Consider the following 17,659-nt stretch of genomic DNA (forward strand, 5'->3'; position numbering starts at 1 on the left):
GTAACTGCATATCACAATGCTCTCCTCTCCCTCACCCTCCCTTTCTTTTCCTCTCCTTTCCTTCCTTCCTTCCTTCCTTTCTTCCTTTCATTTTCTTTTTGTGTTTACTGTATGGCTTGAAGTCAGGTTCTGGGTACAGTCCTTGAGCTTTTTTGTGCAAGACTATCACACTGCACCACTTGAGCCACATCTCCACTTTTGGCTTTGTAGGGGTTAATCAGAGATAGAAAGTCTCACAGACGGGGCCGGGAGTTTGGCCTAGTGGTTAAAGTGCTTGCCTAGCATGCATGAAGACCCGGGTTCGATTCCTCGGTACCACATACGTAGAAAAAAGCCAGAAGTGGTGCTGAGGCTCAAGTGGTAGAGCTCTAGCCTTGAGAAAGTCCAAGGACAGTGTTCAGGCCCTGAGCTCAAGCCCAGGACTGGCAAAAAAAAAAAAAAAAAAAAAAAAAAGAAAGTCTCACAGACTTTCCTACTGCAGGCTGACTTTGAATCACAATCACAATTATGATCCTTACATCTCAACTTCCTGAGTAGCTTGAGCCTTCCAGTACCATGAGCCACTGGTACCTAGCTAATTTATTTTACACACACACACACACACACACACACACACACACACACACACAGATACACACATAGTTTTTTGGGGGGGTCATGGGGCTAGCACTCAGCCTGGGCACTATCCCTGAGCTCTTCAGCCCTACCCTTTAGCCAAGCCCCACTTCCCATTTTCTAGGGGTTAATTGGAGATAAGAGTCTTAGGTCCTTTTGTGCCCAGGCTGGCTTGGAACCTTGATCCTCAGATCTCAGCCTCCTGAATAGCCAGGATTACAGGTGTGAGCCACCGGGCCTGGCTATATTTATTTATTTATTTAACGAATTTATTAATGTTGACTTTTACATCATATTTTAAATGACAAGTTTAACAGACACGTGTTCAAGGAGGGAATCTCTATTTACAATCACTGGGACTTAGTATTTAGAACTTAATCAAAATTAGGCTAAGGGTTTGTATGTCATAGAAACATATTAATTTAAGAAATGAAACATTATGTCTATAGAGTCATAGGTTTTTATGTCTATATAGTTATGTTTCTATTTCCATTATCATGTTCATAGCTTTGGGTATGCAGTTATTGAGTCCTCGCTCTATATTTATTTTTGAGACCAAGTTTTACTATGTTGCCCAGGCTAGATTTCAAAGTCAGAGCCTAAGGAATCCTCTTGTTCAACTTCCTAAATAAGGCTATAACTGCATGTCACTGTGTTTCTTCTGAAACACAAAACAAAACTATACCAATATATCCAAATGAGGATCTGGAAACTGAGCGATGGCTGATGAGCATCTGTGGATTGTGCCTGTGTTCACATCCTGGCTTTGATAGGGCTGTAGTTACACAGGATGTCAACACGGGGGAAAAGCTATGTGATGGTTTCTTCAATGTGTACCCAGGAAATACGGGGTGCCTTTCAGTACACGTATGCAAGTGCCTATGAGGCCACAGATCTATCAGCATTACTGAGAAAGGCTAATGCAAGGCGTGTGTGTGTGTGTGTGTGTGTGTGTGTGTGTGTGTGTGTGTGATCTGATGTGAATAATATGGGAAGTATACCAAACTCTGCATATAATCCTAGCTCCTATACCTACGCAGCCATATTTAGAAAACTCTACCTATAAACACAATCCTTACATTTGGGAGAAAGGCTAAAGCACTTGTGATCGGCCACAGAGGTCAATTTTGACTTCTCAATGCACTAATTTAAAAATAATACAGAACGTTTGGGATCATTAAAAAAGAGAGAAAACCACAGGCATAAAAACCACTCAAGTTAATGTTTTATGGGAACAGACACAAATAAAATAAACCATACCAAACAAACCCAGAGCAATCATTTATGTTTGAGGAAGAAGACTGGAAGAGAAGATTATAGTTAAAGAGAACATTTTCAGAAAAACCCTAACTGCCTGAACTTGGACTATTTTGAGTGTACCGTGGGAGGGGATGAGGATTTGGTCATGACAGATGTTCACAGTAATATACTAAGATTAGTTAAAGTTATTTGGGGAAATGTTTACAATAAGTGCCAAATAAAGAGAATAGTTATGAGAGTCAGGTGCCAATGACTGTAATCCTAGTTTATTCAGGGAACTGAGATCTGAGAATCCTGGTTCAAAGCTAGCCTGGGCATCGAAGTTGTGAGATTCTTATCTAAAATTAACCACCAAAGGGCCAGAAGTGGCTCAAGCCCCAAGGCAGGCACAAAAAAACCAAAGAGCAAAAGGAAGAAAGAAAGGAAGGAAGGAAGGAAACTATATTTATATTTTAGCTCTTATATAATTACAGTTATACCATAACTATGCAGTTATAATCCCAAATATTTAGGAGACTGAAGTAAGAGGATTCCTTAGCATCTGAAGTTCAAAGCTAGCCTGGGCAACGTAGCAAGACACTGGCTCAAAAGATAAAACATAAAAAATAAAGCAGGCGGGGCCGGGAGTTTGGCCTAGTGGTAGAGTGCTTACCTAGCATGCACGAAGACCTGGGTTTGATTCCTCGGTACGACATACATAGAAAAAAAGCCAGAAGTGGTGCTGAGGCTCAAGTGGTAGAGCTCTAACCTTGAGAAAGTCCAAGGACAGTGCTCAGGCCCTGAGCTCAAGCCCACGACTGGCAAAAAAAAAAAGAAAGCAGGCACTGGTGGCTCATGCCTATAATCCTAGCTATTCAGGAGGCTGAGATCTGAGGATCCTAATTTGAAGCCAGTCTAGGCAGAAAAGTCCCCGTGAGACTCTTACCTCCAATGAACTACCCAAACAAACAAACCAACAAGCAAAAACAACAAAAAAAGAAAAGAAAAAGAAAATCTGCAAGTACAGTGTAACTCAAAGTGGAAGAGTACCAGCCTTGAGCAAAAGAGCTTGGAGACAGTGCCCAGGCCCTGAGTTCAAAGCCCCACGACTGACAAAACAAAACAAAACAAATACTGTGCAGAACGGTGGTATGATAGGAAAAGATGAAGCTGTGTTCTTCTCCTAAGTCTAGAATTAGAAGGAACAGAATGTCAATGGTGGTGGATGTTTCAGGGCTTTTGTCTCCAGCACATTGGACAGTCTCAATATATGGGACCAAACAATATAACAAGAAGGTTCACATGGAATAAATCACAGCTGCTAATCCTGTGATGCCTGGTCCTTTGCTAATCCTATTTATAAACCAAAAACCAGGTACTTCCTTGGATCTGATCTTTAGGCAATGGCTGGGGGGCGACGAGTCTGAAAGGAAGACATCATCCTATTCCTAGTTTTCTTTGTATCCTTGTGATTCTTAAAAGAAAGGATAAGTCTAAAGGTAGTAGGTCAGGCTTTCTGACCCAAATGACTTTCCAAAGACCAAGAAATCTTTCTCCAAGATGATTTGGGATGTTAAAGAGAATTCGTTGACTGCAAACTGAAAATCAGACTTCATCTTAGTTATTTTATATCACGACACAGTAGAAAGTCCCTAACTTTTTTTTTTTTAACCTTGACATGAAGTACAGCTAGAGAAGACATCTAAGGTCTAATAACAAGTGGGAAACATTTTTTTTCTTCTATCAGGAAACACGATTGTCAGATGAAAACCTGAGGGCTGAATCTGGGGCCTTGCACTTGCTTACCACTGAGCTGTTCAGCTAGTTCTCATTTGACTCTTTGAAAGCACATTTTAAAGATGTGGAAATTGAAAATGGCCATGAAACTCTTATCTCCACTTATCTGGCATACAGCCAGAAATGGGACCAAGCAAAGTCGTGAGTTCAAGCCCCAATACTGGCATAAAGGGGGCAGGGTGGGGGAGAGAAAGAGGGAGAGAGAGGAAGAGACAGACAGAGAGACAGAGACAGACAGAGAGAGAATTGACAGTTTGCTCAATGGTAGATTTTATGTGCAAAGCCACCCCCCACCCCCCAAAAAGGAGAAGAAAAATAGAAAGAACTGAAACACGAAACATCTTTTATCAGGTAAACAATTACACATACACAAGTGTTAGTTATACTGTTGGAGTAAAAGATACATATTGGCTTGGATTAGAGACCATGGAGGGCTAACAAGACACCTCGAGCCAAGTGAATGAGAGGAGCAGAGAGGAAAGGCAAGGAAGAAGGCAAGACCAGAAGACTGGAACCACAGGGAAAAGGATAGCTGGGTGGGGCAAGGGGAAGCAGCACTTCACCAGAGAGTATGGTAGGCTCAGGCTTGGCCCCCATAGCCGTATCCAGTCTTGATTCAACCCAAGCAGTTTCCATTCCCTTTGCCTTACCCCCAGGTCAGCGCATGCCCACCCAGCAGCCACATGGTGCCCCCACCCAACTTCCCTTTTTGCATGCCTGCAGATCTGTCTCCATGAAAGAGTTCTTGCCCTTGCTCTATCGCCTGCCTCCCTTCTATTCAAATCTGACTTGGGCAAAACTTGGGCTCCTCATGTTTTCTCCTTTTGAGCTGTCTTCCTGTTTTGGAAAGATGTCTTTCTCCTCTCAAAGAACCTTTTACTTTTCTCTCTGGATTTCGACACTCTTTATTTCATAGACTCATCTGTTAAATTGTCAGGGTGGTCTCAATAGACTTTGTCTATACAATTTGAAACTGTTTTTGAAACACATTTTTTTTTTAGTTTTATTTTTCTTGACAAATGTGGTATTTCCCTGGGTTCTCCCTCTTATATACTTCATCTCTCTGATTTCTAAAGTTTAAAGCTTGTACTCCAGCAGAACTTCAGTGTGGAGTGCAAGAAACTTAGTTATCAAAAGGATCCTAATTCACAAAACCATATTTCCAACTAACAGTCTTGGAGGGAGTTTTGTGTTTTTCCCTTCTGTTTTTATTGCTAACATGAAAAAACCAAATAGCATATATACATGCTTAAAAACAACAAAGACTTAAAGCGGTGTCTTTGAGATTTCTGCTTACCTGATACAAGTCATTTCTCATGTTGATAATGTCATCAGAAACCAAGCCAGATGTGACTGCTAGCAGATCCCTTACCAGCTGGGCATGAAGATGGATGATGGCCAAATGTAAGACACTGGAATGAAAATATGGTAGCAATAATTAATTAGGATTTTGTTTTTAAAGTAGTACTGGGTTTGAACTCAGGGCATGCATTTGCTAGGCAAATCTACCACTTGAGCCCCAACTCTAGCCCTTTTTGATTTAGTTATTTTTCAGGCAGTGTCTCCTACTTTTTGTTCCAGACAGCTTAGGATTTTGATTATTCTATCTCTCTATCATGAGTAGCTGGCATCATGAAGCATTTACCAACCATACTAGGCTTGTTCTTTTAGATAGAATCTTGCTACTTTTCCCAGGTTACTCTTGGACGGAGATTCTCCTATTTCTGCCTCCCCAAAGCCAGGACTACAGATGTGAGCCACCTTGCTTGATTTAATAAACAAAAAAAATTCTTTTGAAATAGTGCTAGGGTTTGAACGCAGGGCCTGACATTTGTTTAATGAATGAGATGCCTCTGAGCCAGGCCTTCCAATCCTGTTTTTCATCCATTAGTTTTCAGGTAGAGTCTCACTTCCTATAGAGGCATGCCCCTAAGCCTGGTCATTGTCAAGTGCCACGGTGTTTAGTGACCCTTCCATGGAGGAACACCAAGACTTGTCGATTGCAGCCTTCCATGTAGATTGGGATGACAAGTGTGTACCACTGCACCCAGCTATGGGTTAAGAAGGGGTCTTTATAAACTTTGTTTTACTTGGACTAGCCTCCAGTGGCTGATGCTTTCGTTCAGTCTCCCAAGAAACTCAGATTCTAGCCAGGAGCCTTTGGTGCCTGGCTTAATTAGGGTTTTAGTGAGAAATGGCAAACAACAGCAACAACAACAACAAAAAGCACAAAGGAACACAAAAGACTCTCGAGAAATGATCAAACTTGAAGACAGGATCTGGTTATTGTGCCTAGTTTGAGTGAGCCCTAAAATGTTTTGAATGAATGAAATGTCTTAACTTGAGGTAGATTCCGTCTCCATAGGATACATTGCTCAAAACAACTCCCAACTGCCTGTTCAAGACTGTTAAGACTCGCTGGGTGCGGTGGCTCACGGCTATAATCCTAACTACTCAGGAGGTCAAGAACTGAGGACTGCAGCTCAAAGCCAGCCTGGGCACTGAAGTCCACGAGGCTCTTATCTCCAATTAACCACTAGAAAGACGGGAAGTGGGACTGTAGCTCAAGGGGTAGGAGGATAGCCTTGAGCTGAAAAGCTCAGGGACAGCGCCCAGGCCCAGAGTTCAAGTCCCATGACCGACCAAAAGAAAAAAATAGACTGTCAGACTCATCTGCGGAGCCTGCCTGGTCCCAGAAGTGCTTATGACTGACTAATTCTGTAAGGTGTAAACACATCCAGGCTGAGCTCAAAGGCCAGCCCCACCTTTGCATCACAGGTTTAGGCATTTCTTCCTTTCTTCCCTTACCTTCCCTGACATGCAGATGGTATATGTAGTATGAATTCCTGACCTTAAGAACTGCTTAGAAAACTTTAGTCACCTGGTCACACCAGCCTTTTCCCATGTATGTATGTATGTATGTATGTATGTATGTATGTATGTATGTATGTGCATGTGTGTGTGCATCCATGCATGCATGCATATATATTGGTCATTGAGCTTGAACTCAGAGCTTGGGTGCTGTTCCTGAGTTATTTTTGTTCAAAGCTAGCACTCTACCACTTCGAACCACAGAACCATTTCTAGTTTTCTGATGGTTAATTGGAGATAAGAGTCTCATGTACTTTCCTTCCTGGGTTGGCTTTGAATGGCAATCCTCAGATCTCAGCATTCCTGGGTAGATAGGATTATAGCAGTGAGCCACGAACACCTGGCTTCTTATTTATTTATTTATTTTGAGAAAAGCTCTCACTAAGTAGCCCAGGCCTGGCTTTGAACTTGAGATCATTCCTCAGCTTCCCCAATTCTGGGATTATAAGTATGTACCACCAGGCACAGGCTGTTGTGGTAGCTGCTTCTGAAAGATCTTCCCATATGTCAAGCAGGATGGAAGTAGGCTTTGAACTATTGGGAATAAACTCTAAAAGAAACTTCTAAAATACAAAGTCATTTTATATCCTCTCCTTTCATCTGCCATCTGTCTGGAATGTTCTGTTTCTTTTCTCTGCCTGGATGGTGCCTACATCATCCTTTACATTCAGTTAAAACCTAACATCGTGAGAAAGCTTCTCGAAGAGAAGGCTGTCCCTTCTCAAACTTACTGCTGGAGATGCGAATGCAGCTTTCTATCTGCTGTTCTCCTTCTCTGGCTCTTGCTTCTCTCCGGAGCAGGCTCTATGCCCAGTGAACCTTATGGCACAATTTGGGAGGCATGCAAGAGTGGTGGAACTTGGAGGGCTTATATAACAAGGTGAAAATACTGCTTGGAGCCAGATATCATGCCTAGGAGCACAATCCTTTTTTTAATTAAAATCTTCTACTAAAATTAATTGAAAGCTGAGCACCAGCGGCTCAGGAGTGTAATTCTAGCTACTCAGGGGCTGAGATCAGAGGATCACAGTTAGAAGCAAGATTGGGCAGGAAATTCCATGAGACTCTTGTCTCCAATTAGAAAAAGCTGGAAGTAGTGCTGTGGCTCAAGTGGTAGAGTGCTAGACTTCAGCGAAGGCTCAGAGACAGTGCCCTAAGATCAGCACATACAAAAAATTAATTGAAAACAACTCACCAACAATTTAAAAAAGTGGCTATCATTTATCAAGTGCTTCTAATTATATCCTGCTAAATATTCACCATGCGTAACTTTATAATCATGAGAATGAGCTTTTTGGAGGTAGGCAATTCTATCACTCATCCTGGGATGATAATGCACACTTATGGGTGTAGTAGAACTCAACTAAGGTCACAGGGCTGTGGTGAAGCAGGAACTCAAGTCATCTTTTTTGATGTTGGTCCTGGGTCTTTGAACTCAGTACCTGGGCACTTGTCTTTGAGTTTTTATGCTCAGGGGTAACCACTTGAGCCACAGGGCTCCTTCCAGTTTTGTGCTAGTTAATTGCACATTAAGAATCTCATAGACTTTCCTATCTAGGATGGTCTCGAGCCATAATCCTCAGATCTCAGCCTCCTGTGATCTGTATCTCCAGTACAGGAAGGAGGCACTGGTGCCATCTTCCCATCAGAAGCTGTTCTTCATAAGGAATACATGGGTTGTACAGCAGAAGACTGGGGAGGGTGGGGAGCAGGAGTGGGTTTCTCGAGGCCTGGGCAGACTGAGCTGCAGAACACCACCACCCAGAAGACTTGGCATCTCTCAAGGTGCAGGCTGGGTTTTCCCTAATTCGATAGAATGAGATACCTCTGTATTCAGGCTACTTTCTTAGCAATAGCATCCATAATTTACTTGGGATTACTACTGGCCTACAAAACTCAATTGTGATTTATTATTTTTTTAACCACTGAAGAAATATTTTCAAATGAGTGATTTCAAAAATTTCACTATTTCTTGCCTCTTGAAAGAAAGGCTAGGAGAAGACTTCTGGAAGGGGCTTAAAGCCTGAGGCAGAATTGAGGCACACGTATGACAAAAAAAAAAGGTCACACTTCAAAAACTGCCTAAAAATTTCCATGTGCATTTCAGAGCAGAAGTACATTCCCCTCCCCCTCAAATCCTCACACTCTCATGGGAATTTCCCCAATACCAGATGGTTTTACTTTTTTTTTCCTTATTGCATGTTCTGTGATGACTAATGTGTACAGGACTCAGAATATTTGCCACATATGACAAGATCACTGGAAGCAAGAGACCTGAACTGTGGCACCCACAGATGCTGTCTACCCTCCCTTTTTAAAAGCTTTTTTTTTAATTTTTAAAAATTAATTTACTTTTGGGTGCAGATCTTAGGGCTTGAACTTAGGGCCTGGCTGCTGATCCTGAGCTTTTTTACTCAAAGCTAGTGCTCTACTACTTGAGCCACAGCTCCATTGAGGCTTTTTTTTGTGCGTGTATGTGGGTCATGGGGCTTGAACTCAGCCTGGGGGCTGTCCCTGAACTCTTCAGGTCAAGGCTACTGCCCTACCCTTGAGCTAAGCCCCATTTCCTATTTTCTAGAGGTTAACTGGAGATAAGAATCTCAGGTCCTATTGTGCCGGGGCTGGCTTTGAACCTTGATCCTCAGATCTCAGCCTCCTGATTAGCTAGGATTACAGATGTGAGCCACCCTGCCTGGCCTCCATTGGGACTTTTTGTTGGATACTTGGAAATAAGAGTCTCATGGGCTTTCCAGCCCTGGCTGGTCTTCAGATCTTGGCCTCCTGAGTCAGTAGAATTATAGGCATGAGCCATCTATCCCTGGATGTCTATACATTTTTTTCTTGTTTGTTGTGGGGCTGAACTCTGGGCCTGAGCACTGTCCCTGAGCTCTTCAGCTCAAGGCTAGCACCCTACCACTTTGAGCCACAGTGCACTTCTGGTTTTCTGGTGGTTAATTAGGGATAAGAGTCTCATGGTCTTTCATTCCCCAGCTGGCTTTGACCCTTGATCCTCAAATGTCAACCTCCTGGGTGGCTAGGATTACAGGCATGAGTCACCTGTACCTGGCCATGTCTACACTCCTCTTTGGTTTCTAAGAGAGCCTGCTTGTGTATATTTGGTGTCCCTGGAAAGGACTCTTACATACTCATTTCCAGCTCTGTACAGGGGCTACCTCCTCATTCTCTTCATGTATCCCCAGGCTCCTTTGCCCTCAGTGTCCCCATGGAATGTACAGGCCCTCCATCCCTCTGCCCAATCCTTCCACAAGATGCCAGCATTCCTTTCCTAACCAGCATGTGCTCATCTTCCCTAAAATCATCCATTCAGCAAGTGTCTAAAAGTGTCACTGCAAACAATGCTGTCCTGTCTTGGTTAACTGCTTTCTTTTGTGGTTCTATGTTATTGAATGCGAATTATATATTTTTTTAACCTTGAAAAGGAAAGAACCAATACTGTGCTGTTGGTGGCTTTACACAGAGGAGGCTGTACCGGTTTCCCTTGCACTGTGAAACAAGGCCAGTGGTTATACCACATCCTTGGTTACACCGTAAAGAAGAAGAACAAAGGTCTTTACTTGAAACCCTGAGATTGGCACTTTCCTAAAGCGCTTGGTATTTACACTGAGACTTAAAACACAGCACTCAAGGGCTCTTCTCCTGTTGTTTTAATAGGCTTTTGAGACCATCTTAGAAGTCTCAGTGGAAGGACCAGCGGAACTGTTTTAGAAAGATGCCAGGTGGCTTTGGAAATATAATCTCAGCCCCAACAGGAATGGAAGGCATGGTGTCTGCAGTGGTGGACTCCTTTCCCCTCCCCCACCCCCAGTGGCCTGGGTGGAAGGACTCACAGCGCCTGGTAAGATCACAGATGGGTGACCATTCACAGAAGTACTAGAGAAGGATCAGGAACTGGGGAAAACCCGCAGTTGCCTCTTGCTCCTTTATAAGGATTTTTCTCCAGATTATGATCACCATAAATATCCAGGGATTTAATGGGATTCGACAACATTATTATTTCAATAGATAGAGCAAGGCTTTCACATCTGACCATTTTCTACATACATCTTTGTTCCCTTGCCTAGAGAGATGTCTCTTAGGTTAATTAATTAATTAGTGCCGATTCTAGGGTTTGAACTCAGAGCCTGGCACTGTCCCAGGCCTTTTGTGCTCAAGGCTAGTGTGTTACCAATTTAAGCCACAGGATCTCTCCTGGCTTTTTAGTAGTTAAGCAGAGATAAGCAACTCATGGACGTTCTGTCCTGGACGGTCTTTGAGCCTTGATCCTGCCTCTGAGCCTCGATCCTGTCTCTGAGTCTCGAGCCTCAGATCTCAGCCTCCTGAGTAGCTAGGATTACAGTCATAAGCCATTGCTCCCAGCTGTGATGTCCTCTTTCATGAACATTCCAGTTATTGTAAGAGTTTCATAGGTGACAGCAGTGGTCCAAGAGATGCCACGTGTGCTTTCAGTACAGGACCTGAGAACTTGGAACAGTTCTGTCCTCACCAGACAATACACATCATAAAAACTTTCCCCTCGGGCCGGGAGTTTGGCCTAGTGGTAGAGTGCTTGCCTAGCATGCATGAAGACTCAGGTTCAATTCCTTAGTACCATATACATAACAAAAAGCTGGAAGTAGTGCTGTGGCTCAAGTGGTAGAGTTCTAGCCTTAAAAAAGCCCAAGGACAGTGCTCAGGACCTGAGTTCCATTCCCATGACTGGCCAAAAACAAAAACAAAAACAAAAAGAACTTTCCCCTCATCCCTGCCCTCGCCATGCAGGGGCCCTCACTTGCCTGTCCCCATTTTCGTCCTGCACTGTCGTGAGATGGCGCTGGACAGCTAGCAGCATCTTCACGTCTCCTGTCACCGCATAGTCAAAGAGAGCATTGGCATGCCGTTTGGCCAACTGCATCGCCTTCTCCAGGAAGAGGTTATCTGCAAAGCAAGGACGGGAATCATGGCTGAGTCTCCTATGCTGGCTGTGCAGGTATGGGACAGTGCATTGTTCTCACTGAAAATCCTCCAAGGAGCACTTCTGGATTATGTTCATCAGTAAAAGTGCAAACAAATACAGATGGATGTAAAAACACATCTGTTGGCTTATGTGGGGAGAGTTAGAAATGTCTGTTACTTTAAGAAGAATACTCAATGTCCATTACTTTATGGGGACTCATCAATTTTTTAACAATGCAAACTGTACTTTTTTTTCTTTTTCTGGGTTTGAACCTAGGGATTTGTGTTTTCTAAGCAGGTGCTCTGCTACTTGAGTCATGCCCTAAGCCTTTTCATCTTTAGTCATTTTTTCAGATAGGGTCTTATGTTTTTGCCAAGAAGCTGGGATTCCAGGCACATAGCACTAGGTCTTTCTACCTCCCACATATCTGGATTATAGGTATGAGCCCCTGTGCTTGGCTTGCTATGTTGTAAGTAAGTAAGTAAGTAAGTAAATAACTTGGAAAGATAATCCTTCACACACACACACACACACACACACACACACACACACACACACACACACATATTTATTCCCTCCCTCTACTACCCCGGTGGGCCTGGGCTCTGTCCTTGAGCTCTTTTGCTCAAGGCTAGCACTCTACCACTTGAGTCATAGCACCACTTCTGGCTGTTTCTGAGTAGTTTATTGGGACGTAAGAGTCCCACAGACTTTCCTGGCTTTGAACCATAATCCTCAGATTTCAGTCTTGGAGTAGATAGGATTACAGTCATGAGTCACCAGTGCCCAGCCTCCACTTGAATCTTTAACAACTATCTTGTTAGTCAATCTGTCAAAAAAAAGTATGGTTCTGCCATACAGATAACTTTGAATGAGCCAGTGGTAATACTGCATAGTTTTTGTTCCCTTTATGGTCACGGGGATAGCATTTGTTCAAAGGAAACAAAAAAGTTCCTTCCTGCCTCATTCGTAAGGAAATGTAAAGACTTGGGGACAAAATCATATGAAGTGAAGTAAGCCATCCCAAAGAGCCATAGTCTCCACGGTTTCCCTCATTTGTAGTAACTGGTATATGTCTAGGATTCTCCTACCAGAGGATCACAATAGCTCAAAAGCTAGGTGCATATAGGATGCGGCTAAGCAAAAGGAACTCCAGGATATGGTAACAAGAGGTACATCTTTGTGATTGTTGTTATTCTTGTACGACGTGAAGCTATTTCTTTTTTCTTTTTCTTCCCCTTATGGTTTATCTCATGTTGTTACTGAACCTGACTTTGGTACCTGGTATATTGTATATACATTAATTTGTTTATTTGAAATAATGAAGGGAAGGAGAAAAACAAGATGATTATGAGAAAAAATGGGAGAAAAATATGGAAAGGGTTATCAAAATTCAAGAAGTAATGTACCCACTGCATAATGAATGTAACTGTAACCCCTCTGTACATCAATATATAATTTTTAAAAATTAAAAAAGATAATTTAAACTCTCACAGCAACTTGAAAAAAAAAGTTCCTTCCTTTGAATACTACTCCTTCAAAGAAAGCAACAGGACGACCGCTTCAGTATGACAGCCAAGTCCTATGATGGACAGGCAGAGAAGAAAGGATGTGGAAACAACCTGATTTTCTATGCCAGAAATGCAATCATTCTCAGCCCCAAGCTATCTGATTAGGATTGGAGAATAGACTTGTACACTTCTGTATTTTAAATTCAGAGACTGGAAAAAAATGGAAATCTTGTGCAAATAAGTTGACCTGACAAATGCTTTTTTATTTCAGTACTCAGGGCTTTATGCTTGTTAGGCAGGTGCTATACTACTCGAGCCAGATCCTATCACTTTGTGCTTGACTCTATGTATGTATGTATGTATGTATGTATGTATGTATGTATGTATGTATGTATTCATCCATCCACCCACCCACCCACCCAACCACTATCAACTTATTCATCTATCTGTCGTCGTCTTCTTCTTCTTCTTCTTCTTCTTCTTCTTCTTCTTCTTCTTCTTCTTCTTCTTCTTCTTCCTCTTCTTCTTCTTCCTCTTCCTCTTCTTCCTCTTCCTCTTCATCATCATCAATTCTATTTTCAGATAGGATCTCATGATTTTTTTTGTCCAGGTCAACTTGGACTTATTCTTACTGATGCTTCCATGTAGCTAAAATGACAGGTATGTGCCCTCACACACTGAGATGGGGGTCTCACTAAGTGTTTCCCCAGGTTGGCTTCCTCTCAATCTTAACCTTCTGAGTAGCTGGGATGATATGTGTGAGTCACTGTACTGAACCTGACATACACTTTCCAAAAGGGGCAGAGGACTTCGAAGAGCACATTTTAGATTAATAGAGAAGAAACTTGTCATCTGGAAATAGCTTCTGGCAGGCAGAACTGACTCCTCCCCCAGCTAATCAATCGAATGCAGCCATCTGGGAGCTACTGACCTTGAAACCTACCAGTATCTTCTTCCTTTGCTCCCACCGAGTTGGTCAGAGTAACCCCATCATCGCTGCATCCAGACTTGCCTGACTTGTTATCTTGTTCTGGGGTTTTACTCTCTTTCCCAGAGACATGGACAGTTTCTCTGTCCTCACTCGTGTTATCCCCTTCAGGTCTGTTTTTGTATTCAGTGTTTATGGTTCCTAAGAAAAATGCCAAACATCCAGGTTTTCTCAGGAAAAGCCACTAATTAAGTTGTAACTCAACACAGTTTCACCATAGGCTACATAAAGGCAGGAGGTAATTCTGCTGCAAAGGGAAAATAAAAGTCGTATTTTGGAAATCTTAAAAAAATCTTCAGAATGTAAGTAACACGTTTTGGTGGTATGTTACATGCTCATTTCTGGAAACTTTTCAAACTGTAACTTTAAGAGCAGATTCTGCTTATCTAGAAAGGAGAAAAATGTGATCAAACTCTTGAAGGGAAATGGAAAAACTGGAGAATTCTTGAAAACAGAAGAGTTGCGCTAATGAGGCAAGTTGTCAAAATGTAATCTCAAATTCACAGTCAGTGGTGTGAGATCTTAAGTGCACAATCTTAGTCCATGTTTTTTTTTTTCTGGTCCAACCATCTGACAGATACCACAGGAGCATCTGGGATATGTGGGCAGAACTGGTTTCCATTCCAGTTCTGGTACTAGCAGTGATGTGCCATCAGCGACTGAATAGTTTCTACCTCTGTCTATGACAGGAAGATGGTGAGCAGTCATAAAGATTACAGTTAGAGAACACTTAAGACACATTGCCTCATTCTACAATTAAAAACAAAGTCAGTTATGATCTTTTAAAAAGAAAGAAAAAAGGAATAAAAACACCTCTGGATATAAGGCATATAAAGCACTTGGAACAGAAGAGACATTAAACCAATGGGGAGATCACAGGACTTACTCCTTGAATGGTTACACTAGATGTGTTGCTAATATAAACCATGAATACAATGTAGTAATTCCTAGTTAGGGGATGCCAACAATTAAAAAAGACCGACTTTACCAAACCATAATGATTTCAAAAGTGTGATATTTGAGGAGAAAAGATGGACAATAAGTAAGTTTGGTGATTTTTAAATACTTGAATTGTCAACTCTCCTATATGTCTTTTTGTGATACTTTTTCCTCCCAGCCCCTATTTATGCCACTTAAAAGACAAAGATACAAACAGGTATCAGAAATAGAGTTTCTATTATCCACAGGATATACAAATTTAGAAAAGTATATTCTAGGTTCCCCCCCCCCCCCCCCGATGAACTTACTGTTGGAATACGTAATAATGAGCCAAGTCCACAGTTTTGGCACTTTTTTTTTCCTTCCTGGGAATTAAAGTATTCCTTACCATGGTTCATCCCAGCACTGGATTTGGTGGATCCAGGATGAAAGGTAATCCCGCCATATGTGGGGAAGCCATAGTGTGGAAAGCCGTACCCTGGAATGGCAAGTCAAACAAAAGGAATATGAAGAAACAGGAAGCAGCATTCATTGGTCTTTCCGGTGAGCTCAGACTGCAGTGGATGATCCAGGCTGGGTTAACATGCTAGGATACTGCAGTGACCGAGACATATTGTGGGATCTACTCTACTCTACCCAAGAGGCAGTGTCCGGACTGCAGCACCAAGTGCACACTGAGAAAATCTCCTACTCTTACTGGGAAGGGGAAATTAGCAAGGAACAGGGTCACATTCAGACTCAGGCTGCAGAGTATCTGGTAAAACAATTCTACAGGGAAAAAAATAATCCAAGCCACGCCGGGCGCGGTGGCTCACACCTGTAATCCTAGCTACTCAGGAGGCTGAGATCTCAGGATCAAGGTTCAAAGCCAGCTCAGGCACAAAAGAACCTGAGACTCTTATCTTCAATTAACCCCTAGAAAACTGGAAGTGGGGCTTGGCTCAAGGGTAGAGTGGTAGCCTTGAGCTGAAGAGCTCAGGGACAGTACCCAGGCCAAGTTCAAGCCCCATGACCCACAAAAACAAAACGAAAAAACAAGCCAAACAGAAAACCAGGCTGATGTGTCCATGGAAAAATGGCCACCCCTCTTCTTTCTCATATATTCTAAAAATTTAAATTTTTATTATTAGTTGTTTATGGTATTGAGGAATCAAACCTAGAGCTCCATGCATGCTAGGCCTGTACTCTACCATTAAGCCACATTCCCAGCCCCTCCCACACATTTTTGATGGCAGAATAAACTGGTGAAACTCTTCAGGGAGATAGCTGGCATTATTAGATGCCACATCTTCAGATACGACAACTTTTCCTTCTAATAATCCAATTAAGGAAATATGGCATCTGTGAAAAAGGAGTCTGGCATGGTATTTTATATCAAAAATGGAAAAACTGTATGTAAGTGATAACTTACATTAATTACACTATTACATTAATTACACTGTTTTATAGATCAGTACTTGATTTTATATACTATTTGACATGATATTGACTGAGAGTAACAGAAGCTGCAGGAAGTGACACCCAATGGGTGGGGAGTGGCCTCCCAATGGTTGTAGAGTGAACAGGTGTTTGGAAATTTTAATGGACTTGAAATCTCACACACAATAATGTCACCATCCCTCAATCCACAAATATGTTTGGTGACCTAGGGCAATAAACAAACAAACAACAGTCACAAAATCCCAGTTTTGTCTCTGACAAAGAACAGACTGGTACCTGGACCTGGGCTTCCAGCGCTCCCTCCTCCACCACCGGTCCCGAACATGCCTCTGCCCCCAGCTCCTGCACTGCCACCACCGAAACTATCCGAAAAGTTGGGCATGAGCTTCTGTCGCTTCCTCTGCACTTCCTCTTTATCTGTATTTACAGGAAGGGAAACCAGGGGAGAGAAGACTGATTGGGTTCCATCATATCCAGCCGCAGAAAAGACCACTGATTCTCATTTTTTTTTTAAAACATCTTAAAGGGAAATAGAAAGCACTCAAGGAGGAAGAGCTGGTAAGTTTCAAGAAGTGCTATATTTATTTCCATGAGTACAGAGACCCAGAAGGAGCCTCAGAGACCACAGGGCACTCCACCCAATTCCACCCTGAAGACCTTGTCTAAATCCCCAATCAGATCACACTGCCCACCAAAGATTTAGACAGGAACATTTACCAGGAAGGTAAAGAATTTTATTAAAATGTTACTGAATACCTCCCATCCCCATCACCAGAAACATCTATAACTAGACACTGAACATTTATTATGCATCTATAGTGAGTTAACAAAGGGAATGGCTTGGTGTCTTTGCTGTCAATTAAGACAGCTGGGTGGTCTCTGTGTGTGTTAAGTTCATGGTACACATTGATGAAACATCAAAGCTACAATGTGAAGAGAAGGGAAGGAAGATGATTCAGGAAGAGGATATGGACAGACTTTACACAGTAATGGAAGGATGTACCTGAGGCAATTATAGGGATGACAATTCTGGCTGAAGTAAAAGGTTCCCTCTCCCTCTCCCTCTCCTTCTACCTCTCCCTCTCACTTTCCCGTCCCCTCACCCTCCCTCTTCCTCTCCTCTTCCCTTCCCCTCCCCCTCCCTTCCCCTCCCACTTCCTCTCCCCTTCCTCCTCCCCCTCCCCTTCCTCCTTACTCTCCCTCTCCATCCTCTCCCTCTCTTTCTCTCCCTCCCCTTCCCCCTCCCCTCCCCCCTCTTTCACGGTGCCAGTCCTGGGGCTTGAACTGAAGGTCTGAGCACCATCT

At 42.6% G+C, this 17,659-nt stretch overlaps 1 protein-coding gene across 1 annotated transcript in view; it reads right to left on the reverse strand.

The window, feature by feature from the left end:
* Positions 1-17,659, reverse strand: part of Nfkb1 (nuclear factor kappa B subunit 1) — a 90,568-nt gene that overhangs the window by 10,049 nt on the left and 62,860 nt on the right. Inside the window, exons 11-15 of the mRNA XM_090356747.1 lie at positions 16,631-16,771; positions 15,303-15,392; positions 13,919-14,116; positions 11,316-11,457; positions 4,949-5,063 (exon numbers count right to left, since the gene is read on the reverse strand). Of these exons, the coding sequence (XP_090212873.1) occupies positions 4,949-5,063; positions 11,316-11,457; positions 13,919-14,116; positions 15,303-15,392; positions 16,631-16,771 (686 nt within the window). The remainder of the gene's footprint in view (positions 1-4,948; positions 5,064-11,315; positions 11,458-13,918; positions 14,117-15,302; positions 15,393-16,630; positions 16,772-17,659) is intronic.

This window comes from Megascapheus bottae, chromosome 23 (assembly GCF_031878675.1).
Source record: "Megascapheus bottae isolate mThoBot1 chromosome 23, mThoBot2.hap1, whole genome shotgun sequence".
Lineage (NCBI taxonomy): Eukaryota > Metazoa > Chordata > Mammalia > Rodentia > Geomyidae > Megascapheus > Megascapheus bottae.